This window comes from Apodemus sylvaticus, chromosome 6 (genome assembly GCF_947179515.1).
Source record: "Apodemus sylvaticus chromosome 6, mApoSyl1.1, whole genome shotgun sequence".
Classification (NCBI taxonomy): domain Eukaryota; kingdom Metazoa; phylum Chordata; class Mammalia; order Rodentia; family Muridae; genus Apodemus; species Apodemus sylvaticus.
The window spans coordinates 124,088,324-124,115,686 of record NC_067477.1 but is presented as its reverse complement, the minus strand read 5'-3'; the positions used below and the strand labels follow the sequence as shown (position 1 = coordinate 124,115,686).

The following is a 27,363-nucleotide window of genomic DNA, read 5'->3' as shown; positions in this document are numbered from 1 at the left end:
TAACTGCAAGGGGTCAGAGTGCTGCATTCCAGTGGCTTCTCACCACCACAGGGAGGGCTCCAGATTCCTTCGTTGGGGGTGGGGGCAGGGCAGGGAGACTGGAGTTAAAAGTTCACCAGGGGCCAATTTAACCTACTGTGACTCTGTTCCAGATAGTATCGTGGAGGCAAGACGGGCATCAGAGGCCCCCAAGAACTCCTTCCACAATGGACAAGTTTCCAACCTCTATGGATGAGATAGGAAAACAAAGTCAACACTACAGACTTGGCAGAACTTTTTAAAATAATAAGAGCATCGGATAACCGGTTCACAGTCTTAGATCTAATTGTCAAGTGTGTGTGTGGGGGGGGGGGGGGGGGGGGGAGTGGCCGAGGGAGGTTTTTCTAAGGAACCATCTCCAGAATTCTGACTCCTGGTAAGTGAATAGTTCTCTAGCCCCAGTCCCTTTGAGAGTCTGAGGTACCTTTGACTAGTAAAATGCTGCTTGCCTTCCCAGGTAATATCCAAACTTCCTAACCCACCGAGCAACAACATAACTCCCAACACTGAATTTCTCTGCCCAGCTCTCCCAGAATCTGATGTGTTTTTTATTTTGTTTGTATCTCTCTTCTCAGGCCTGAACTCAAACCTACAAACCCTGGCCTCATCAGGACTTCCCAGGTCAGCCTACCGGATGCCTAAAGGCTTAGGGAATTTGGTTCCAGGAAACACAGTCTAACGTGATTGCCCGAGGGCAGAAGGTCAAAGAAGGATAGGAACTGACAACCTAACTCACCTACACCCTAGGCAGTAACTGGAGCAACACCAACCTTACTCTTTCACAAAGAGAGTTCCACACCATTAGAACCCCAATGGGTAAAAGGATGGGGAGATGAAACTGTAGGGAGACAAAACTGTAGCCCTAACAAGGACAACTTAGAATGTGGTTGACTGGAAACAGACCTGAGAAGGGAAGAAGAGAGGAGAAATGCTAGGAGTAAGGGCGTGAAGGGGTGAAGGAGCCCATTTAAGGTAGCCTTCGGATCTTAGTCAAAGCCCTCGAAACCATGCCTGCCAGTTTCTGTCTCAAGACCGAGTGGCGGAAATCACTGAATGGTCCAAATCTATCAACTATGCTGCTAAACGTTTTCTTCCCGCTTTCTTTAAAGCCACCCATTGCTTTAAATAAATGCCTATGGGCAAAGCTCAAGACAGACTAAGCAAGTGTGTAAGAATTAATCTAACCCTACAAAAAGAAAAACATCTCGCTCTAAGCAATTGCTTTTGTTTAAAAAAGAGAAAAAAAAAGAATCTTGACCAATTAACCACCTATCACCCACTTCTTTCTTATCAAGCACGGGTTGCAACAAGGCTCTCCTGTTGATTAAGGATCAAACACATACAATTCGCTTTGTATGTGACGAATCATTGGGACTTAACTAGAATCTGGGTCTCCCCACCCCCTCCTGTACACGTACTACCTTCCAGGAGAAAATGGCTCAGGGTTTTGGTTTTTTTTTTTTTTTTTTCTGTTCACAAAAAACTGCACAGAACTGCCAGGAGCCGCTCTCCCGGTATTGTTGGCAGACTGCATTCCTGTCAGCGATGAAATAAAAGCGCCTGAGTTTTGCACATAAGCAGTGTAGGACTACAGCAGAAGCAATTAGACGGCCCATAAAGTGTGCCTGTGACAGCTCTTCCTTTTATGAAGATCCGACTTTAAATGGACCGCTTCAGTGTGGGTGAGACAGATGTGGGGCAGAGAGAGCCACCATGTGCCCTCCCATTCTTCCTGCCAAATGAGGAATCCTTCAAACCAGGGTGAAATAATCTTTCCACACAAGAATCACCCTGTAGTCACTTATGTTAAAATAAATTTATTTTTTTTTATAAGTTGAGTACCAGGGGAAGATTTAATGGCTTAAAAAAAAAAAAGAGATTCTGGAATATGTGAAGAACTCGAATGGGGAAAGAAGTTATTAAAATGACAATGAGCAGCAGAAATGGTGATTTTAAAAACAGAACATGCTGCTTTGTTTGCGGGAGCCCATGGGCACATTTGTTTAAAGCGCTTACAAACTCTGCCACCAAAAAGTGTCTGCACTCTTGTTACACTAATCGTCTATTTCATTCTAAATACACTGAACATGAAGAAACACTTAGGAAAACAAAACAGACACAGGGTTTTCTTGCAGAGTTCCCACACATTTTCTAGCTAGGATGGCCTTTTAAAAACTGGCTGCAGGTTCGTGGAAGCAAAGTTCTTGTCCGCCAACTGACAGTCTTTACCACATGAAACATTGTCAGCAAAAAAGAAAAAAAAAAATCGAGCTTAAAACAGAAACCAAGGGCTGGAGAGATGGCTCGGCGGTTAAGAGCACTGACTGCTCTTCCAGAGGTCCTGAGTTCAAATCCCAGCAACCACATGGTGGCTCACAACCATCTGTAATGAGACCTGATGCTCTCCTCTGGAGTGTCTGAAGATAGCTACAGTGTACTTATTAAATATAATAAATAAAACAAAAAAATAGAGAGAGAACTGTTTAGCTGGGCAGTGGTGGCGCACGCCTTTAATCCCAGTACTTGGGAGGCAGAGGCAGGCAGATTTCTGAGTTCGAGGCCAGCCTGGTCTACAGAGTGAGTTCCAGGACAGCCAGGGGTATACAGAGAAACCCTGTCTCTAAAAAACCAAATCCAAAAAAAAAAAAAAAAAAAAAAAACCAAAAAACAAACAAAAAACAACCCCCCCCAAAAAAAAACAGAAACCAAGGACTTGTCTCATTTTGTGAAAACTTCCATGATTCTCCTCACGAGTAGGATCTAGACAAATCACAGATAGCTGGTGGCATCAGATCCAACCCCACCATCTCGTCTGGGCCATTAGGAGACCATTTATTGCTCTGGTATGAGCAGGAGCTCTGAGAGGCACCCTCAGATTCAATACCCAAGGTGGCGCCTACCTTTGAGGAAATCAACAGCCATCCCTTCCAAACATTTGAGCTACCGGATTGAAGAAAAATACTCATGGACTACCGATTCCTTAAAAAAAAAATCAATAAGCAATTGCTACATACAAGCCCCCGTATAGGTACTGAGGGGCTAAGAAGGGGCTTGGTAAGCAACTCCATTACAAAGTGTCTGTCTACCCTATCGGGGTGCCCACCTGAAAGGCAACCATAATTTGAAAGGACACAGAGTGAGCTCATAAAGAACAGAGCTTTCTTGTTATATCCACTGCCTATTTTAGGGGTTTGGAATGCACCAATAACAGTGTTTACTGGAAATAAGTCCCCTGATTAAGCTCTTTCATCTTCCCTAAATTACCTTAGGAGCCAGTAAATATTAACAAAACTTCTGACAGACTGGGTATGGCAGATCTGATCAAATCACAGGCACATGGTGATTAGAACAGGATTTGGAACTCCCAACCAGGGAGCAAATATCCTCGTGCCTACACCACCATGCTCGACACCTTTATTTATAGTTAGCGACAGAAAAGAAAACCACTTTCCTACCTTACGAATATACCACTTAACGTGGCATTTTAACAAGCACCTGGTATGTGAAAGCCACTGTTCTATGCTAAGGTACAAAGACAGAATGACAACCGGCACTTAACTGTTTGTGCACTAAGTACAATATACTACTCCAATTACTTTCCATATTGCTCCTCATAACCACCCCAATGAGAAGACATCACCACTGTCCCATTTCATATGGAAAGCACACACAGCCATGGAGTGGCTTGGCCAGGATAATGCAGTCTTGCAGCATACAAGTCACTGGGCTGGGCTGTGAACTTACTTCAGAGCGCAATCTTGCTTCCATTAACAAAATATGGTTTCTCTCTAAGAAATCTGTCATCTAGGTTTTTTTCCTGAGGAAGTCATTTTTCTCCAGTCGGGCTTTCTTGAAACTATATTCCTAACACTCTTTAGAAAACAGAGACCATCCTAATGGTACTTGTAGGAACAATGTCCCAAGATGACCCTGACCCATTGTCTGAGAACAGTGCAGAAAGGGGCACTACACCAGTGCTACAGGGCAGGTAAAGGAGCCCCAGCTAATGAGGAGAGCTGTGGTCTCTGGCCAGGCAGAAACCCAAGTGTACAGGGCTGGAAGGTGAGGATCAAGCAAGGACAACATTTCCATGTGGGCAGAGGCAAGGGAAAGAATTCAGAGCCTGTGCAGGGCAAGTTAGTGACCAACTGACAGATACACTAAAGCCAGCCAGGGTTAGTCACCTGTTGCCCTAGCCGTGGGCCAGACACAATGAAGGACAAGTACTGGGCCACAAACTCCCCCATACCGCTCTGTCCATCAAAGACAGTGTGCCTGTGGAACATAAGGAACCTGTCTTCCCCCGCCCCCCAACATTTGATACTTATTCTTTTGAAACTCTCACCAGCTGGTTAAGAAGCTGAGTACTGAAATCTGAAAGGGCAAAATCAATCAGCTGAGATTAGCATACTGGGGGAGACTTTAAAGACAGCGCCAAAGAAAAGCTAGACTTTAGGGTCACTCTTTGGAAGAACCAGGTAAAGTGTGAAGCAGCTATAAACATCCACCCATAAGCAATTCCATCCACCATCTACTCCTGGCCAGAACCTCAAACTATATTTATGCCTTTTCTAGCAGTCGCTCATCCTAACAGCCAGAAATAAACCCCGGGCTCTCTAAATCCACCTCCTCCTCCTCCCTGTTCATCTGAGTTGGCCAAACGCCAGGGCTCTGTGAGCAAGGAAATGTAGCCTAGCGACATCATCGTATCATTCAAGTACTGTTTAAACACTCGCCGCCTTACGCACCTTACACTGCTGCAGACAGAAGCTTCGCCGCCTACCATACAACAAGGACCAAACCAACCCAGCTCGTTATAAATAGATCTGAACGTTTATAGGCTCAGGGATGGGGCATTTGTTGTCTAGGTCGATAGCAGAGTGCAGCTGATTAAAGATTAACCACAGGGCCGCAGCCAATCTATGGAGTCTCACCTTAAAATGGTTTTATAAACGGATTTCAACAACACAGGCCCCACCCTGAGCTACACCTTAGGAAAGTCCCAGGTCATCTCCCTCTCACACCTTTTCTGAGTTATGAGCAGTCTTCTCACATCTCTTTCTTCATCTGGGCAACACAACTTCAGCATACACATTCTGATGGTGGCTAAGTACAAAGTTATGCTCCTTTAAATCAGTATTTTGGCTAAAAATTATCTCTTAAATACTAGTTTGATACACACACACACACACACACACACAAATGTAGTTGTATACTATGTTGTAAAAGAAGGCTAGATAGGTTACTCTCTCGAAATAACAAGTAGCCTTGTCATGTTTCTGTTTTATGGAATATCTTGATCGGTATATATCATACACAGTTTATAGACATACACTACAGGGCAACCCAAGTGTTCTGTATTCCTCAAATCTAAAGGTACTTTAAAAAAAATACAAAACATCTATATGAAAATTGATCATATGATTTTGTAGATTATTTCTACAACTGGTAGAATCAAGAGTTCTTCAAATGTTAAAAAAAATGAAATATTGAGACATATGCCAGAAACTGAATAGGAAACTAGTATCAGAATTGAAGAAACAAGTAGAAAGTCAGTAACAATAGAAAAAAAAAATGTACCATGATAGGATTTCAACAACTAATCATGACCATGGACCTAATTTGTGCCTGGGTAACATCTAGGCTTCTGTGTTTTATTTTATAAAGTGGTAGAAGTGAGAGATTGTCTGAAATACTCACATAGAATCCACAGTAACCAAAATACATAATATAATGTAGAATACAAATGTTGCAAATTCAATGTGAAGCTAATATCTAGTCCCTATTTAGGACTGAGTTAGCTACATTTATTATCTGTATTCAAGAAACATATGTAATTCTATTATATGCGATCCCACTCCACCCCCAGCCAAAAGGCAATGAACTCCAACGTCTCTCTCAGTAGGTGGACAGTTGCACAAAGCCTACAGTCATTAGTTGGCTGTACAGCTTGCCCTTAGAGTCACATCAGCCCCCATAGGTACAGAATAGACAGCGATCAAGAGCTAAATTATGCCTGAGCAGAGACACAAAGGGCAGATCTTAAGTGCTAAGTGGCTAATCCTTAGCAAGGGAGAAGACACAACTGTAGCCGTCTGCTTGAAGAGTTTAGGCACTTGGAAAACTTTCTCGTCCAGCTCTCTTGGAGTGACTTTTTCTTGCTTGCTTTCTATACAGCCCAGAAAGTAAAGTGGACAAAGAAACAAAGGAGAAGGCTGTAGTCAGTGCAGTGCAGCCACTTGGCTTAAATTAACTATAATAGTGATGGAGACCAAGTAACAAGACAGGAATGTGTGCCCACTAACCTGAAAGAAGTAGGCCACACAATGCAGAGTTCAAAGAAAAACTACACATATAAAAGAAGATTAGATATAAACATATAGAAACATGAAGCTGGTTCTCTCTCTCTCTCTCTCTCTGTGTGTGTGTGTGTGTGTGTGTGTGTGTGTTTGTGTGTATTTATTTTCTTAAGGAAAGTATTTTGGACAGTTTTCCATCACGCTACGTTTGTAACTTTCCTTTAAAATGATAGCAGCAGGCCTGAGATTTGGCCCCAGCACACATAACTGGTGATGGGAAATCAGATATTCAAAACTAAAACTATAAAGGGTTTTAGATAGACTTTCAAAGGGACCATGAATGAGCTTTAGGCTTCTTTTTACATGAAGGACCCTACATATAAAACTTACCACCAAGATCTTTGAGCACACAAAGTTTTAAGGAATTTCTTCATTGCTGCTTTTAAATAGGCTACAGTTGTTGACACCTTGGTCAGAGCCTTAGCAACCATAAACCTCATGAGAGGCCCAGTACCTTCAGAAGATATAAGATACGTGCAGCACAGTGCATAGAAATAATCTACGTTCATTTGTCGCTACACACCTATGATAGCCAGGGGCAGTAGGACAACTCTTGATAATCACAGACTAGATAGAAAAGTTGTCAGGACCAGCACAGAAGCCTGTGAGGAACCTTCCTGTGCACTTGTGCGTTGCACTTATGGGTGCTTGTATATGAATATGCACACTGTAGTGACACATTTCCCCCTATAAAGAATGACAAAGAATGTCTGTTCCCACAGGTGCAGACTCATGGGCAACCTCCCACTACCACTGTGCCGGGTCACTGATCACTCTGGTAGATAGAGTCTGAAGACTCTATCCTAGGTCACTGGTATCTTCCTGTCTTTCTCCCTGCTCCCAATAGCACCCGAGTTTGCCTTCACTGTCCCAAGCATCATTTTTTCTCAAATGTAGACATGATAAGCTTGTCAAAAGCCATTCATTGCAAACAACTGACCCCTTCCAATAGCTTTGAGGAGTTCTTTGGACTCACGAAGCCTAGTTGTGCACTTTCTGGTTATACTTCAGAGTCACTTCTCCAGTTCTCCCCTCCCAGAAGTCTTTCTCAGTTACAAGGACTGTTAGCTTTGGCTGGCGGTCTGGTGGGCACGCCCTCCTCAAGTATGCTTCCCGGTCCTCAGGCTTCATTCATTGATTTTTGCTGAAGCCCAAGGGTAAGTATGTTTTGCAGCAGCAAGCAAGTACAGTTCAGGGTCCTTCCCCTACCTCTGGAGTTGACTGTGGAGTCACAGGTCTAAGAACACAGACCCCAGAGGGCCACTGTTTGCCATCAAGTCAAAAGCTCCTCCTGGAGCTAAAGGTCTTTGAAAAGTTTACAGAGAGAGAGAGAGAGAGAGAGAGAGAGAGAGAGAGAGAGAGAGAGAGAGAGAGAGAGATCCCTGAAGCCTAGAGGCTGATTCTTATTTAAACGTCCAATGTTCCCGGCAGAGTTATCAGATCAGGGGATGGCCAAGTAACATTACTTAGAAATCTCCATATTTTATTGGCAACTATGCACTGTGGACAACCCAAGTAACTTAGCCATCATCCCAAAGTGCCCTCTTTCCAGTTCCAAAAGCCTTTCGAAACAACAGCAGGTGATATAGATAAGAGGACCTGAAATGGGTGACTGGGAAAGCCACTTGGGCTGAGCATCTCCAACGTGAGAAGGACTGGAAGGCTGAGTCAGAGACAGCAAAAGCAATGAGTGTGCTCTAAGGAAATGGGGTCCCCAGGGACGTGTAATTCAAAGATGTAACTATGTGGGAAGGATGTAAATCTAGCTTAGTGCTGGAGTGATTGGAACACAAGGCCCTGTTAGGGGGCTGGACCACGCTCAGGTTGCCAGGGTAAGGTTATGTGTGTGTCTGTGACTTGACTCCACCCTGTATTCGATCTTGTTCAAATCTTTCTTCCTCAGCAGCTGAGAGGCTTAGTCTAATTTGTGCCAGTGTCCTTAAGTATGTAATGTCACTCTGCCTTAATTTGTAAATCACTTTAAGACCTTTAGAAAAACAAACAAACAAAAAGCTCATGACTAGTGTTGAAGAAAAAACAACTCCTGCCACTAAATACAAGTTCAGGCTCCTGCCACTAATCACCAGGAATCCCTCAGTCCCTAAAATTACAGGGCTTGGTGCAAATCCAAATGGGATTGTGCATCCCCAAACTCCTTCTATGGCATTCCTGCGGAAGCCCGTGAGGCACTGTCACTACGCAGTCACAGAAGGCAACCCTCCTGCAGTTGGTGTAGGATTTTCCTCCTCACAGGGGTCTAAATGCCTTAGAGCATTGCCAGGTTCATGCACTTCACCAAGACCCAACATCCAGGGCATCTCGGTGGAACGAATTTCCCTCCCAATTAGCTGAGCGACTCACCTAAGGTACCATTTTGGGTTTGCTGAGGCTCCAGAACTCTGTCACTGACACTGTTCCTGTGGCCATCTGACTTGTGTTCATAAAGTTGTTCACAGTCATTTCTCAGTAGTTTATTGATCAGTGGCTGGTCACCACACTTTAGTGTGCCAGATCTCTGGCCATTAGGTAAAGGCAAGCACTTACAAGTGTCCTTATAAGGATAGTTCTTACAAATAGGTGAGGGCCCTGCTCATGAAAGGGGACATTTTGACGAAAAACTGGAAAGAAAAGTCACAATGAATAATTCTTTTAAAAAAATGCTTTAAAATATTTGTTAAAATAAATTCAACTGAATTCAACTTATTAGGCAAATGCTACCAAAACCATTAAGACCGGCTGAGGTGGACAAGCCAAAACCCATCCGTGTGTCCTTCTGGGATGACAGGATTTCTCACGGGGGCTCTGGGTACAGGTAAGTAAGTGTCTCTCATTTCAGTTTCCACAATACAGACCGAACGGTTGAGACGGAAAAGTTTTGTCTAATATCTTGGATGACCTTGAGTCTAGATTTAGTCAACAAATGCTCATTGAGTTCTTCCTGTGTGCCAAGTGCCAGAATAACACACAATCCTGGCACTCAAGTGGCTCACAACCAGGCAGGGAGGAAGGCAGAAATGTGAACTCTAACACACTGTGAAAGGCCTAAAGAAGGGAAGGGGAAAGGGCTATTTATGGGCACCAAGGAGGAGGGGGTGGCATTACTTTTTCCTGGGCAGGGCAGGAAGGTTTCACAAAGAAAAGCGGAGAGCCTGAGGGATGAGAGCACATCTGAGAGGCCCGGCAGGCAGCTTTAGGGACTCTGAAAAGTGACACCACACCCAGTTTCCAGTTCCTGGCCTTGCGGCTAGATCTGGTGGCACAGGATCACATCACTACAAATGTATTGAGCACATTTCCTAGTCTCTGATTTTTTCCAAGGGTCTCTGCCCAGGATTGAAAGCAGGTTGGAAAACCTAAGGAAAAAAAAAACGCGTTAGGAGCAAGACACTGGCATCTTTTAATTCAGCACTGATTTTCTCTTACCTGTGGGCTTTCCTGTAAAAATATGCAAATTACCATGGCCCTATGGGAAGTTATTACACTAAGATTAGAAACAATTATGATTTCACGTATGAAATGCACCACTCTCACATAAAGATGGTGCCTCGTCTTCCCTTGCGCCGTACCACCCCTCTCTTTTTACTTCCTAATACCTCTTATTTTTCCATTCTCTCAAGAAACATTATCACCCAAGTATTTTTTACCCAAGGGCATGAGTTTGCATATTCACAGACAATTTAAAAACTATAATCCATGGGCTATTTTCCTTGCCAAATACAGCTGCAATTATGTATTTCTCTTGGACGTGTTTTATGTTATTAAAACTTGTAAATACTTTATCTCCCTCAAGTTTTCCAGCTCTCTGTTGGCAGACTCTTTTCTTTTTCCTCTGTCTTTCTAAGGGTCTAATATGATTTTCTGAATAGAGAATCAATAACCTTGGCTGCTGAGGGCTCACCTTTCCCCAGTTTAGTCTTTGAAAATAATATGATCTCTTTCCAGAAAAAAAAAATACCTTTGGCTTTTCACAGTTTGTTTATTTCCCTACAGATGTCTGCCGTTTCTCACCCTAAATTTCTGTGTTTTCTTTTGGCTCTCACATCTGAAATTCCTTTATAAGGTCAAACAACTGTGTTTGACGACAGCCTGTTATGAAGCATTGTTGCTCTTAAAGATAAAACTTGTCTCAATCACCAGGAAATAAATGTCAGTAATATTCCTAACCTCTACTGGGTTCCTCATCAATATTTCAATTAAACAGACAGTTCAAAAGCAGAAGCACTTCAATTAGAACCGTTCCGTGCTCAAACATAATAAATAAGGCAGGGGCTGCGACACCGGCTCAGTCCCTACAGCGGTTGTCACACCAGCACAAGAATCCAAGTTCAAATCTCCCACACTCGTGTCCAAGTTGGACGTGTGCCAACCTAAAACCTCAGACCTGCAGGGTCAAGGCAGGGGGGTGGGAACAAAGACAGGGGAATCCTTGAAGCTCACTGGTGGGCTATTCTGATCAACTTAGTGAGCTTTCAGCTCAGTGTAAGACTTGGCTTCAAAAACATATGACGGAGAGCCACTGAGTAAGATGTCCAGTGTCCACAAATAGTACACACTCCCAGTAAAGCAAGCACAGCCTTCAGGAGGCAGCCCCTTTACATGGACGGTCTACAGAGAGGCAAGGTACTTAGTGCGCTAACCCAGAGTTGCTCTCAGCAAACCAGCAGTAACAACATAGAGTATTAATGCTGTGACCTAAGTTGTTGGCAGCACACACAGGGGCACACACCCTATTTCTAACTAAGCCCCAAAGTTAAAGTTAAACTGAAAGAAGGAGCCACAATATCTCCTTTCTCTCTCAAGGAGGCTCCTGGAAAGGCATCACTCAGGGTCTGCTGATGCCCCAGAAGTATTGTTCTGTCCCGGGTATTTCTTTTTCTTTCTTTTTTTTTTTTTAAAAGATTTATTTATTTTATATATACGAGTACACTGTAGCTGTCTTCAGACACACCAGAAGAGGGTGTCAGATCCCATTACAGATGGTTGTGAGCCACCAGGTGGTTGCTGGGATCTGAACCTAGGACCTCAGGAAGAGCAGTCAGTGCTCCCAACTGCTGAGCCATCTCTCCAACCCTGGGCATTTCTTTTTAGACCAGTCATAAAGACTTGTTTTATACACTCTTATCAATTTTTGACTTGTGCTATTACATGCCAAAGCACCACAGGGAGCTGTAGTTCTGGGACCCTGTGCACTTTTTCACATGATCCTTTAGTGATTAGTGCAGAAGTGGTTTACAGGGAGAAGTCCTCACAATGGAGGGGATGCTTGGCACTAACTTCTGGGAACAGACAGCTTACTGATACCTAGAGAAGGCACGGGGGAGTATTCTTCTAAAGGCTTCCAGGCACCTCCAGTCCAGCTTGCTTAAAGAAGGAGGGTCAATCACGAGGGTGGGCAATGTGAAGAAGGGGGCAAGTATCCACTGAGCCTCCCAGCACACACTCACTGACGCACATGCACTCACAGACACACGTGTGAACACACTTACTTCTGAAAGTTCTGAGAGCCAGGCCTTCAGAGCCAGGACATCAGCGAGATGTCCCAATCAAGCAAGAAGAAACTCCAATGAGGACCTGTTTATACACCATGGAAGAGTACGGGAAAGCTTCTCTTAGGCAAAAGCTCTGGTTGGTAAATTAACACCGCCCACACCTCAGTGGCTATTTTCATGGTTACTGGCTATTAATTATCCAGCAAGCTGGACAAGAAGAGACAAGGTAAGGTCTGGAACAAGATTTAACTTTTAATACCATCGTCTAAAACAAGAAAAGAGCAAGTGTCGGTACAATATAAATACTCACCCAGTTAAAATACCCACACAGTGAAAATATCCATCCAATCACTAATAAACCTTTAGCAGTTTTATAGATTGGAGGAAATAATTATTTGGGGCTAAGAAGCAAAATATTATAGAACACTAAAAAATAAGTTATTATACCTTGTGATTGGTGCCTTAGGAAGTTGAATTCAGAGTTGGGGAAACCAAGTCATAACTAGGTGCAGAGTTCATTTCACTCTGCATGCTATCGTTTGGGAGTATACAATGTTCAACAGATTTATCAATGAATAAATTCTGACTGGAATGAACCCATCAGTGTCATATACCTGCTAGAGGCAGTGCTGAAGGCTTCACATTCTTCAGAATAATATATTCACCAAGCTTCAGGCCAAGGGTTCATACTATCAAGCCTTTGGTGTAATATGCAAAGGAAAATGGAAGCTTCTAGAAACTCCAACTTTCTAAGCTTCAGAGTTGGCCTGCGCTTTGAAAACAAGCTGAGTGGAGATGTGTTGTGTCACAGAGAGACTACAAGGCTCAGTCAGTAGCCAAGACAGCTAGGAGCTTGGTCCATGCAGTATCCTTTTCATCCCTGTGATGTGAAGTCCCACGGAGTTCCAGGCCCACCTCCCCCTGGCTTTTGTACACTATTAGTTATGTTTCTTTAAATTCAGTCTGTTCCTTAAGGAAACTCCCTGGCAAGTGAAAACAGCAGCAAAGGCAAAAGAATGCAGAGAATCTGGCTGCTGCCTGCAGTTATTAGGAAGAGCAGCAATTATTCAGCTCTCCCCAGTATCAGAGGCAGAAAGGAGCATGTGGACTGGGGCGAGTTTTGACCTGTCGTTGCCAAAGCTTCTCCCTCGGCAGTATGTCACCTACCTCCCTTGGGCCCAGGATAACTGTAATAATTAACAAAGCAAATGAGAAATGGAGAAAGAATGAAAGCAACAGGCCAGTTTAGACTTGGGTGCAGATCAGAACATAGTTAAGAGTGACAGATTGCAGGCATTTAATAGATGTCACTAATGTCCCTATAATGATGTTTTTGCTGTCACCGACTTGTCCCAGTAAACACCAGCAGAGCAGACTCCTTGTTTTCCTGCTGAGCCCTACAGGTCCCAGCACCTCTCTGAACATAGCCACCACTCTTCCATCCCTAATTCTGTAAACACAAAGGTCATATCTGATCCTTGGCCAGCACTTGTGGGTCATAAACGATCAGATCTTATGACCAGAGAACAACCTTAGGATCCCTGATTTAGTCTCCCTGAATTCAGGTAGGTAACTGCCTCGTTTCCTTTTTGACACATAAAGACAGAGTGAAGCACAGTCACAGAGTTTTAAGCCCCTGAGCTATTTAGATGACGAAGAAAGAGCAGAAACCATGACTGTTCTTCTCCTTTCCTTCAGCCCACAGCTCTCAGGTCCGGGGCTTTGGTGATATTAACCTCTGATACAAGCTAGGACATTAAAAATGCTCATTCTCACATTGATTATAATATGAAGTTATCTGGCCTTTCATTTTTTTAAGGCATAGGTAATGGTAATGATTTCCCTAAAATTTTCCTGAAACTATATAAACCTGGGTTCTTAAACAGTCTACGGGCATCCCATTCTTTTTAAAACGTCATTTAAAGATCCCTCTGCTTTGATTTCCAGAGACAAGACTATCTGAAACCCACACTCGGTTCACACAACAACAACAACAACAATGATAGCAAGAACAACAACATTAATAATCAAGCCCCAAAGCTCCAACAAAAGCAGGTGGGGAATGACCTCCTTTAGATCTGCAGAATCATAAACACTCATTCTGGGGGACAGAGCCCACAGCCCTCAAGTGTAAGATTCTTGGCATAAAGTGAGGGTGAAGCGGGGTCTAAATATTTCTTGCTGATGTCTGGTTCAGGTGCAACATCCTCCAGGCAGACCTACCTCTCCTTGGCAGGTCTTCAGGAATCTTGAAGAGGGTGTCACAATTCTTCGGCATCCAGATGCCTCCGGTTTGATCTCGGCTGTGAACCCTTTTTCTAAGGCCTTTGGAGATGAAGCTAAGTAAGTTCCCTCCAGTAAGTGGGGCTTTGCCAGCTCAGGTTTCACCCCGCCCTGCCAGAAATTCCTTTCTGTTTTGAATCTGAGATGTTTGTTTATGATTTTTGTTTTGAAATGCTAAACAAGACAGACAGTCTCTATTTACAGCTAAAAAAAAAAATCTTGGACTAGCTGGTTCTAAAGACATAGCTCAAACTTTAACAGGAGGTATGTCAAATCCTAGGAAATTAGAAATTAAATATGACTGTCTTAAAATATAGTCAGCCCTAAATTTATCTATGTTATTTTTAAAAGGTTTTTTATATATGGGTGTTTTGCCTTCACATATATCTACTCAAGGTCCAGTGAAGGCAGAAGAGGGTGTCAGATCCCCTGGAACTTGAATTACAATACAGTTGTGAGTTACCCATGTGGGTGCTGGGAATCAAACACAGGTCGTCTGGGGAAGCAGCCAGCACTCAAAACCACTGAGCCATCTCTGCAGCCCCTTGATTTATCTTCTTGCATACTCTTAAGACGTGTTCTTTGATTGTTTCAAATCAGGATGTTATACCTGGGTTTGATTAACACTAACACAAAAAAAATCATGAAACTATGTTTTGTAGTTTTTATTTTTTTCTCATTTTGATTATGTGTTGGAACACCAATACTCTGGGTAAAAGACAGAGGGCACCTTAATGATAGGTATTAACAGAATGTCTGGGGGAAAAAAATCCATTTCTGCTGTGTTCTAAGGTTTGGCTGTCCAGAAGAATCAGCTGCAAGGTACTGGTCCAAGGATTTTATCTCCATCAGGTCTTTTCTTCTCCCTGACCCACAACAGCCATGATGTATCTGTCTTGGGAACTCTGTGCTAATATTTACTGAATAAAAATGATACTTATTTCAAGGCAAGAAGGGAGGACTCACAGTTAGGAAATTACCATACTGTGGGACCACACCTACCCTGGGAACCAAACAGACCATCAGATATTTTAATTGTGGAATGTTTGTCCCTCCCTCTGTAGCACCAAAGACACTTCAGAGACCACAGTAGGCTAATCCAAGGTAACACTGTGGTACTCACTCACTTCAAAGGAGACCCCATGCAAGACAGAGACCAGCAACAAGATATGCTCTGGTCCTGTGTCTCATGACAGCGTGCACCTTGTTACCTTTTAAAAAAGATGGATTTTTTTTTTTGAAAGGAAGAACTTGAAGCACAGACCCAAGCAAATGTCTCGCATTCCACAGACCTAGGAATTAGGGTTACCCGAGGTCAAACCAAGGGAAACCTTGTTTTCTGGACTACAGAGTCATTTTCTCTGGGACAAACATGAGACCAGAATTCCCACCCTAAGCCTCCTGTCAGAAGAGAGTATGTGTGGAGGAGGTGTTAGTGTATGCACAAGGCTGACTTCTAAATTTATATACAGAGAAAGCTAACAAAGATGAAAATAAAAAAAAAAGGATGCAAATTAGAATTGATATTAAGTATTGAAAAATCCACCAAGGACACTATTAGGATTTAAGTATACAGTACTCATATCTGTGTAATCACCTACAATATATATTCATTATTTATTATCTCTAATCCTTACTATAATTACTAGACGGAAAGTGCCTGATACTTCAAGTTGACTTGAGAAAAGCAAAGCCAATGAAAACTAGCCAAGATTGGTCTTGCAGTTAACAAAACCATGTGAGTCAAGATGTGAATGCTGGCTTTATCTAGGCTCAAGACCCATGCGGTTGGCCGAATCCCACATTCCTGGTGGTCTGGGGGAAAAGTCAGAGGGCCCCTCCCACCTGCTCCTGACATGCTCAGTACCCCCATCTCAGATGTCACTGCTGGGACTGCAGCGAACCCATGGCCCCTGCCATCCCTGCTCACTGTTAAACCATCACCTCTATGGAAACAAGGGCATTATCTTATTTACTACTACAACAGTCATAGTGTGTGACAGTTTTTAGAGACCCTTCCATATCAACTTCATGCTACGAAGGCTGAACTCATGCTGGAAATGACCGGAGACAAACCATACGGGCATCATCCAAGAGTGACAGCCACCAGGCTCCATCCCAGGCTTACTGAGCCGGAGTCTGCTGTTTGTTTAGGTGTGGGGTCAGGGCCTAGCACATGCTAGACATGTGCTCTACCACTAAACGATAATCCCGAGTGGCCAAACCTGCACATTTAATAGGCTCCCGGGTGACTGCGGGTCATTAAACTTTCAGAAGCCCTTCTTTTACAAAAAAGAAAAGAAAAAGGTATTGGAATTTTATAACACAGAAACCAGACCCATGGCAGATGCCCATTAAATAATTTGCAGGCAGATGTTTCTCTGGTTAGCTGGAGCTACCTAACTTAATTGGGAAACAAGCAGACCCAGAGTAAGTGGTTAAACTAGGACAGAATAGAGGGGCTTAAACCTCCGGCTTTGAGGTTTGTATCAGGTTGGGCCTGGAGTTCTGAAGATGATGATGATGATGATGATGATGATGATGATGATGATGATGATGATGTATGTGTATCTGTCAGTCTGTCTGTCTGTGTGTGTGTGTGTGTGTGTGTATGTGTGTGTGTATGTTGTGAGTCGTACCAATACAGCTGTCTCTTTAACTCAAGACAGGCTCCATCCTGTGCTGACCATCAGTGGAACCCCGCCACCCACCAAAAAACACACACATCTAAGGAGCTATCAGTAAAAGCTTCCAAAATATAACATAAAAGAAAATGCACATTACTAGTTAGAATGAGTTTAGGACTGCTAACGTCCATAGATGAAATACTACCCCACAGGTGGGGAATAAGAGCCGAGTGAACAATTCTAATGATGCAACTCAACGAATTTTAGATCCCCCTTTAAACCCAAATATACAACCTTGGCAGTAATTATTTAGATATGGTATACCTAACTGGTCTCAAGTTTAACTGGCTACATTTGTGCTGTTGGGGAACAACTGGAGGTTAAAGAGTGTGAAGTCAAAAATAACTGGCTACTTTTCTAAGAGTCCTGCCTTCTAACTCGCTGCAAGGGTTGAGGTGCAGGGAGGTTGGGTGGAACAAGGAAATGAGCCCAGGTCAGGTTGTTAAACTGCGCCAGGCGAGCAGCCCCGTCGGATGTCAGTTCTTACCGTCCCCGGTGTTTCTCGGGGCCTAGGGGAGTTCTTATCACGACCCTATGATTAACCTCACTCTCAGACAAGGAGGCACACACTCAGAAGAGGATTCCACACCAGAAATCACGCACCTGACCTTCACATTCATCCACAATAGCATGGGCATTCGTGTCTTCAGAATAAAATGGAAGAAGGAGATAAGAACTTGAAATGTGATTACTTTGAAACTAACAGAGAAAAACAGAATCCCTAAAGGACACTTAAGAGTTCTGTGCCCACCCCGAGAGAGCATCTTTAAACAGATGTATCCTAGTACATATCTCTGTCCATCAATGGAGGAGGGTCTATCTCAGGACAGAGGATTCAGATCTGACCAGGTCAGGTAGCCTGGGGTGGGAGAAGATGAAGATTTGAAGATGTGGAGAGGGAGACACCTCCCAGCTCACTGTCCACACTCTGGTACCAGCGCGGAGAGAAAACCACAAGAGGAAATGTGCCATTCTGAACCACGACTAGCAAAGTCTGAAGTATACAGGCTCCTTCTCAAAGGCTGGGAAATACTCCGGCAACCTCACTGTAAGGGCTCTAAAGAGAATCGACGGGCTCCCTCTTCCCCAGAAAACATGAGCTTCTGCAAGCCTGGGACCTGATTCTTACAGTAACAAATCTTATCTATGTGCCCAGCAAGTAAGAATACAGACGCACATCATCTCTACTTGAATGGTTCCAACCACCTTTGGAGGTATGGGGGTTATGGAGGAACAGGTGTCTTATTTATCTTGACTAAAAGAATGTACAGCACTGGTTCTCAACCTTTCTAAGGCTGTGACCCTTTTAACACAGTCCCTCAGGTTGTGGTGAGCCCAACCCCCCCCCCCCCAAACAAAATTATTTTCATTGCTACTTCATAACTCATTTTGCTACTGTTAGGAATCGTAATGTAAAAATTGGATATGCAGGATATCTGAGACGAAATCCCCAAAAGGGTCATAACCCCACTGTACAGAGTGAGGAATACCTCTGAATGATTCCCCAGACCCCCTGGCTTCCTTCTATCCCTGTAGACAGCCTTGTACACAGGACGGAGAAAAGAAAAACACATCAAAGGGTGATGCAGTCTAGGCAAAAGCAAGCCTGATCTTTGAACACGCTGCTTTGGAGAAGATGACCTGTAAGATGACAGGGATCCGTGCCTGCTTGGCCGCACTGTCGTGCCTTCCTCAAATAATGAAATGGCCCACACGGAGCTGCCTCCAAACTCCTTATACAAAAGGCACCATCTGGAACATGGTGTAACAACTGTAACAAGGGACTGACTGGCTTTGCCAGAAATATTCACCTTCTACTCCCCCCACCCCTCACCCTGCCTCCTTTACAGTTGAAGGCTCCCCTGTCATCTCTCCTGCTGGCACCATTTCCTGAGTTAAACACACCCACATTTTTCAGGAATTTCACAATTAATCTCTGGAATGTGTTTTGGATCAGTCTTCAAAGGGTGATATAGTTGTGCTAAGATGAATTCAAGGCTTTTTCCCCCTTTTCTCATTCCTTATCCTTTAGTCCACCCACTTTCTGGGGTCACCATTTTATCTAAATCCTCCAGCTTCTAATGCCTGCATTCCGTCTCATGTCCAGACTCCTCATGCAGACCGCCGGATAGGAACCAAGCCATGGAGAACAGAAACCTGTACCGAATCTCCCAACAGCTCCTATACAGGGATGCAATGTCTGGAGTTTGGGGATTGTCCACTGTTCTTCGTAAATGAACCTGCCTGGGGCGGGAGGGAGGGCTCAGCAGATGAAGGTGCTTCGGCTAAGCCTGCCAACCTGAGCTCAATCCTCAGCACCCAGAGGGCGGAAGAAGAAAAGCAGCTTCCCAATGCCCTCTGACATCCACAAGCACACATGATGGCACACTGCATACACATGCACTCTCACACAAACATTCTCTCTCACTCATACACACACATGCTCTCACATACACACATATAATCTCACATTCACGCACACTCACACAAACACTATCTCTCATATACTTTCACACTCACACATGCACATACACTCTCTCACACACACACACACAAACACACACGTTCACATATACATACAGTTACCTTCACACAAACACTCTCACACACACTCACATACATACATCCATACTCACACAACTCTAACACACACACTCTCTCACACTCATTCACATTCATAAAAGCTCATTCTCATACACACTTCCACACACACTCTCTCACAATACTCATACATGCTCTCACTCTCTTATACACACTCACTCATACACTCTCAAACACTCACATACAAACACTCACTTACACATACATACACACACCCACACACTCTCAAACACATACACTCACTTACTCACACATACACACATACACACACACACACACGCCCACACAAACAGTAAAAATGTTTTATAAATGAATGGGACTTCTGCTCACAACTGTATCCCTAGCATCATGCTTACAGAGTTTCCTAGTCTCTGCCCTTACCCACGTTACCAGCAGGGCATGTCCAGGTGCCTGCTGTCCTTGTCTTTCTCCCACAGTCTGCAGCTCATCTGTCCTTTGCCAAGTGTTTTATGTGACAAGACTCCTTAACAGCAGCAAGAATTCTATAAGCCTGACAGCCCAAATGAAGGTCATTTTGCCCTGTCATTTGTGTATGTGCAGTGAATAGTTGGTCCTGTGTGTTTTGTCAATATTTACTCTGAGGACGAATTAATTACTTCCTTGTTTACTTGAATTAAGTTTCTCTTCCCATACCCTGCTAACATCTTTTAGACGCCCTCTTTTAGCCTCTCTCTCTCTGGTATCAAAGCGTGGACCTTACCTAAAGACTTCTGAAGGAGAAAATGATATCCATACATGGCTCACAGCCGTAGTCTGGAAGCCTGAGTTTGAAATGTTTCCCTAACTTCAGTATAGACGTATTAGCTTTGCCCCACCCCTCCTTTATTTAATTTGTAAAAATCCATAGACTTTAAACTTCAGATCCTCCCACAGAGTAAAAAGGGCACCATGCCCGCGGTGCGTTTTGATATGTCTACCAGGTCCCAGGCGTCTCTCTGGGCTCACCTCTCACTCTCCCCAGGCAGGTATCTTCCGCTACTGACTATCCCAGAAGACAGAGAAAGAAACTATAACTTCACAGGGGCAGTTTAGAACACCAAACCTTTCTCTCTGCTGTAAGTCCCCGGTGCTGCCCTGTAAACCGCCGTGGAAGGGAAACTAATGTGACTGGAAAACTGAGTTGTGACAGAGGTCTTAATTGGCAGTAGTTTTGAAGACTGCGAAATTTCCAGTTCTATAAAGACCGAGGCCACAGAGTCAAAGCTTCAGAGAAAGTCGGTGCACCTCTGCTGTCATGGACACCTGACTCTAAGGGAGCACTGCCCGCAGGACAAGCTCTACAATATCCACTCCATTCTTAAGCACTGTCCTAGCAGTGCCAAACCTAAGCTGGCAATTTCCTCTTTATCACCCTAAGACAAGAAGCATGACCGACCCGGAAGGTCTCTTCCCCTCAGTTCCAAGTCCTTACTGCCCAATCAAAACATTCTTTCTACACAGTCTCACATCATTAGTTCACTTTTTTTATTCGATATAGTCTTTATTTACATTTCAAGTGATCTTCTCTTTCCTGGATCCCCCCCTCCCTGAAAGTCCCATAAGCCCTCAGCTCAGATCCCTTAAAGAGATCTCCCATCCAGACTTCTTCTGAGGCTTAGAAGCCAAAATTGTGGGATTTTTTTTTTGGGGGGGGGGAATTGTAGGTGATTTCCCTGGAGACAGACACCTATCCAAGAAAGCAGTCCAGCTAAGATTCTGCAAAAGGCCAACAGGAAGACTCACCAAATGCATGGAAACAGGAGAGGGGATTGCTGCTTCCGGAGGGCCAGAAGGCACTTTTTAAGACTGAGAGAGGACGACAACCCTTCAAGTACATAGTTGCTACCTTGAGATTTTTTTTTTTTTAAACTAATGGTCTCAGTGCAGAGAAGAGATCTGTAATCTGTGCTTGATTCTCAATCTCAGTCTTCTAGAAAATAATTTTTTTCTTCAGGGTTCTTCTTATGGCTAGGATTGTTGACACATTTTTAGGGGTCACTGTGCTATAAAAAGCCTGAAACAAAAAGGGTGAATTTGGGCCTGCGGATCCAACTTATTCTGTGTGAACTGTACTGAAAACGTCACCCTCTAAGAAAGTCAATATGGGAATAACAAATGTTTCTGCAAGTTGGCAAACAGTAATATAAACTTGTACCTAAATCATGTCTTCAAAAGCAGGTGGATTACTCCTATTTTATAGCATGAAATATGCTTTCTCAGGGTAGCCAACTGAGTAAGGTTTCAAAAGACTTTTCATTAACAGATACAACCAGTAGGGGTCATTTCAGTGCAAAAAATGCAGCACAAGAGACTTTCTACATGAATAAAATATATCCGTTCCTATTCATGTGTTATGATAACAATACACACGGATTTCTGAATAAAAATGGAAACTGAGGGAAGCACTGGCCATTGAGAAATTTTATGCAAAGTTACAGAAAAAAAAAAACAAATTGAGGCACCTTCTAGAGATCAGTGACTCTTGCAGACTCCTCTAATGCTGGGAAAGGGTTCTTCAGCTAACTTACGTGGTCCGTGCATTTTATATTAATGTGAAAATATCTGAAATTTTATATAGTTGAAGACCTCTCAAAATGCAAGCTTTGCATCAGGCCAGAAAATGCTGTCCTTTTATCTTAGTCTCATGGCTTTAAGATTCTATTTCACTGCTGCTTTTAGTGAAGGAAGAAGGAAGGGAATGAATCAAGGAAGGAAGGAGGAAGGAGGAAAGAGGAAGGAGGAAGGAGGGAGGGAAGAAGAAAGGGAGGGAGAGAGGGAGGGAGGAAAGGGGAGATGGGATGTACTCATAGCATTCAGCTCAAAGCAGGCCTGCTAACTGAAATGTGTTTCCAGAGAGCACTAATTGAAATACACTCACATCAAGAAACACGTCCAAGCATTTTCAAGGCCAGCAGTCTGTGCACCTGGTGTTACCAGGAGAAAGGCAGGCATGAGGGATGCATCATTTCAGAAGAATGATGGGCCCCCTAACAAACTGCCAACATCATGTTGTACTGTGACACGGGCGTTGCTGCCAAAACACTTGATTACTGTAAATGTTCCCCCAAGCATTCCCTTCACCAGAAACACATGAAAAAACAAATAAGGGTCACCCTCTCCAGAGCCTCCCAAAGCCCTTCTCCCTGCCCTGCAGTTTCCACTGCATTTAACTACGTCCCTCCCAGTTCTTCAAGTATCTATAGGAGGCTGGGTCGGGTTAGGCGCTCCAAAAGCAGCTTTCAGAGAAGCCTAAAGTCACAACACGTGAAAGTCTATCAGTCAGTCTGATGACCATTTCCCCTGAGCTAAGAAACAAACCCACGTTGTAAAAGGAGACCAGGAGGGCCTTTTCTGTGCACCAGGAAAATGAGTCTTGCGGGCACTATCCTAAAGGAGCAGGGCCCTGCACTCATTACTGCCCACTAGCTTCCAAACCAGGAAGGCTTCCCCGATTTTTCCAAAACTGTCCAAAACCTTAAAACCACACGCAAAAATAAATGCATGTGTGTTTAAAGAGTTACCACAGCACTGAAGCCATTTAATACAACCACCTTTGTCCTTTCCAGCACCTCAGCTCAACACACACACACACACACACACACACACACACGAGGATGCTTCAGGATACACCCGTGTCCCAGGGGTAGTAAAGGCAGAAAGCAGTTGTCCTTTCTTGCAAGTGAAACCTAACCCCTGGCAAGATTCCTGGATAGGCAAGGACCCCACTTTTAACAGATAATCCAGCCCATTGTCAAAATAAAAGAACTTACTATTTCTCGCTAGACCTCAAATCTAATCGGACACCTTGAGGCAGAAGAGCCATGGGCAGATGGAGGCCCGCCAGGTCCAACAGTGCTTCCGAAACAGGGAGGCTCCACAATGCCCCCACCCTCAGTACAGTCTACACACCGCGGTGCACGATGCGCCACGGTGAAGCAAGCAGAGCCGAATCTGCTGTCAAACAAACAAAAAGACACCAGCACCAGCTCTAGGAACACGCGGAGGTTGACTCTTGAAAGGAAACCTCTTGTTGTGAACCATAACTTTTCAATCCAGGTGCAGCCCCCGCCCACCCCTTTCCGCCCTCCAGAAGAGTAAGCCTTTGACCGTTTCCAATAGGCAAATAAATGAGTAATCACCATGTGTAACTTCGCCTGGACTGACATACTCCGGAGCTGAAACTGATTTATTACGCGAAGGAGGAAGAAGGAGGTGAAGGAAGAGCTCAAAGAAAAAATAATAAGAGTCACAGAGGGAGTACAGGCTGGAGCACAGGTCTGCTCCGCTATCAAAAGCCGGCTGCGCGGACTGCGTACGCCCTCGGTGCCACACTGCGCTATGCGGGCAGGGCAGCAGGGGCGGACTCCCCGAGGGGCTCGCGCGTGCCAGACTCCGCAGTGAACCCCCACCCCCGCACAGGGCACCCCTGCTTGGGTCGAGGAGGGGCTACCCAGTGTAAGCCCTCATCACCGCACCTGTGTGTGTCTATCTATGCGGGTTCAGAGGAGCTCACCCACGCAACCCAACCTCGCCTGCCCCTGGGCAGGCATCTAGGGCACCCTCCCGGGGACAGCGACGGTCCCTCCTCCCCGGGAACCCTCTCTCCTCTGGGAAAAGTCTCAAGCAAACTTTGTTCCGCGCCGGCCAGGTGGGAGGGGACGCGCAGAAGGGCAGACGTACCTTCGCAGACGCCCACTTCGTACTCGGTGATGGAGTCGCCATTAAGCGGGGGGCGGATGACACAGCGCAGCCCCCGGTCGCAGGCTCCATGGAGCCCATAGGCTCCACCGCAGCTCTCGTTCCTCTGGCGGGCGCACATGTAGCAGCAGCCGCAGACGCCCTGCACGATGCTTCCCGGGCAGCTCCGAGGCTCCTCGCACTTGGACTCGTCACAGGGCAGGCAGACCAGCGCCCGGGTGCCTGAGCGCGCCAGCAGCAGCAGCAGCCCCAGCAGCGAGACCGAGAGGTGCCCGCAGCCGGCCAGCCCCCTGCCCCCCGCCACCAAGTACATCCTCCTGCGCCGCCGCCTCCTCCTCGCAGCCGGGCCGGGAGCGGGGCGGGCGCCCTCCCCTGCGCGGGGCACACGCGCCGCCGCCGCACCCGCAGCCCGCGGTCCTCGTGCCCTACTAGGGGCCCCCGGGGCGCTCCTCCCCTCGCGGGGCGAGGCCCCCGCCGCCCCTGCGGGCCGCGCCGACCCGGAGCCCACGAGCGTTGGCGCCAGCGGCAGCGGTGGCGGGTGGCTTCCCCTCCTCCTCCTTCTCCTCCCGGGCGGGAGGGGGAAAAGAGGAAAAAAAGTTTCCTCGCGGCAGCTCCGGTTCAACCCAAACTTCTGGCGGCGGTGGTGGCTGCGCACCGCTCCGAAGAAGGGCTGGTGGCTCCTTCTGGTCCTCCGCGCTGCTCCTGATCGCCGGGTAAAGACGACGGCAGCGCAGCCTCCGGGCCGGTCCCCGCCTCCGAAGCCGCCGAGTGGGCGCGGTGGCTCAGCAGAAGGTCCGTGGCGTCCGTTCCCTGCGCCCGGCTCGGCTCTCTCCCGCGCCGCTCCTCCGGGCGCTTGTTTATGGCTGGAGCCTCCGCCGCTCCGGCTGTGCCCTCCCCCATCCTACCTCATCCCCCCCCCCCCCCGCCCTCCCCGCGCCGCGCGCTGCTCATTGGCTGCCCCCCCACCCTCGGGCCGGCCGGCCCCCTCCCCTCCCCCTCGCCTCCCTCCGGGGCTGCCCCGGCCCTTCCTCCCTCCACGCCTCCTCCTCCTCCCCCTCTCCTTCCTCCGCAGCCCGGCTCACCGAGCCGGCCCTGCTGCCGATCATCTGGACTAGGGCCCCGGCCCAGCGAGCGCGCTGCGGCCGGGGATCCGAGACAGACGTAGCAACGCGAGCCCCCGCCAGCACCGGGCCACGAGCTCTAGCTTTGGAGCACTAGGGGCGGGACGGCTGCACCTCGGGGTGGTGGTTTTGAGTTCAGAGAGTGGCGGGGATCCTAGCGGAGCTGTTGCTGCAGCCTAGGCTGGGCACTGGCCGGATCGAACCCCAGGAAAGGGAAGAGAACGCGTGGAATTTCCGCAAACTGGACGAGAATCCATCTTCCACTCGAGCTGGGAATAGACTTTGTAAAAGATATTATGTAATGGAGTCCCGGAAACCTGGAGACTTCTCCTGGGAAACTGCTAGTGGGTTTGAGTGCTTTAAATGGTCTAGGTAAATATTCTGAGCCAGGACAATATTGGGGAGGGCTGTAGCTTGAATTTTTACGATCCACCTTCCGTATGTCTGTGTGGAGGTGCTGTATCATGGGAGGGGTGGCTGGAAAGTAACAGAGCTTAATCCTCTCTGGAGTAAGGCTCAATACTGGATTACAAGTCTTGACATGACGCTAGCCTGGAAGAGCCTAGGCATCCTAACATGCCATCTGACAGTGCCGTTTTGTTTTCTCAGGCTCGCGAGCTAAAGAGGTGTGCTTTCCTTTCCCTCCTCCCATTTTTCTTCTCTAAAAGATTTATCATGAGTGTATTAATAAAGAAGATGGGTAGTAAAATATTCTTTGTGATGAGACAAGAAACAACTGAAGAGGAACTGTGCACGTGTGGAGGGATTTCTCTTCAATAGATTTCAGAGATTCTCCCAGTGATAGCTCTGATCGCTCACCAGGAGAGAACCAGAGGTCTCTTCCTTGTTTCCTCCGTGCCCCCTTACAGGAGTATGAATGAAACAGCCAAAAATCCCAAAGTGATTTGGATCATTATGTAAAGCCCGCCTGGTGTTGCAGCAGGTGTGAGGTGGGCTTGGCTGTCTGACGTGGTCTTGCTGCAGATAGGTAGCAGCTAGTTGGGTCAGGGGTATCATGAGTAATGAACCCGAGTTAATGGCACCTGTGTGAGGAGAAAGGACACAAAGATGCCTTTGGAATCTTGTTTTGTGGGACAGATTTGTACTTCTGCTGAATAGTTTGGTTTATCTGTGATAGTCATCAACAAAAATGCCAAAGTCACCAGTGTACTATTCCCCTATCAATGACATCAGAAAACTGTAGATATTTATACTGAAGAGAGAAAATGTCTTATTAATTATACTGATTGTTGAGGAAGGAGAGCTTAGGGAAACATCAATACTTGAAAGGGGGTGAACACCCCATTTTCTTGGGGCTTATAAGCTGCTGTTGAGGCGACAATTCCCTGGACATTTGTGGCATATTACACTTGGTCCTCTCTAAAAGGTCCTCCGACCCTGCAGCCCCATGAAAGTCAAGGTGAAGCCATTTACAACTTGCTAGGTTTTCTTTTAGCAAAACCAAATATTAAAACACATAATAAATGTTCTTGTCTTGTTGCCCAACGAGTCACCAGCACTTCACGGTGGGATTTGCCAACAAACTGTCATCACTGGACCTTGTTAAAACATCCCTTCCACCCCTGCAGAGGTTATCTGAACTTCTGTCCAAATGCAAGAATAAAGACTTTATTAAAAAACATAAGCAGATAATGTTGTTAGACTCTGGAAAAGTCAAGGTCAGGAAAAGAGAGAAAAGGCCAAAGTGCAAAGACAGTACGGCCTGAGAGCGACCTCACCCTTGTCTAAAGCACCATTCTTCCGGCTTCTTTCCTTTTAGGGCCATACATTAAGAACTGGGAAACACCACAGATCTGGAAATAGGCAAGCAACAATATGGAGGCCTCTACCCATCCTTCTTGAGACTTTATAGGTAGACAAACTTAGATAAATAGATGAGAAAGATTAACAGGCTTAGAAAATACTGGCTCAAAAGATCGTAGCCCTTTGCCATAGAATTAAGTCATCGAAGCAAATTGGAATCTTCACTACAGTCATTAGTGGCAAGTGAGAAGCCAAGGCCCTGCCTAATTACCTGAGACCCACATGTGAGCTAGGAGTGCAGCTAAAACATTTCTATCCAGGA

The 27,363-nt window shown here is 45.6% G+C and overlaps 1 protein-coding gene across 1 annotated transcript in view; it reads right to left on the bottom strand.

The window, feature by feature from the left end:
• Crim1 (cysteine rich transmembrane BMP regulator 1) overlaps window positions 1–25,034 on the bottom strand; it is a 175,774-nt gene extending 150,740 nt beyond the window's left edge. The window contains exon 1 of the mRNA XM_052186388.1: window positions 24,139–25,034. Within this exon, the coding sequence (XP_052042348.1) occupies window positions 24,139–24,469 (331 nt within the window). The 5' untranslated portion in view covers window positions 24,470–25,034. The remainder of the gene's footprint in view (window positions 1–24,138) is intronic.
• Between the last annotated feature and the right edge of the window lie 2,329 nt (window positions 25,035–27,363).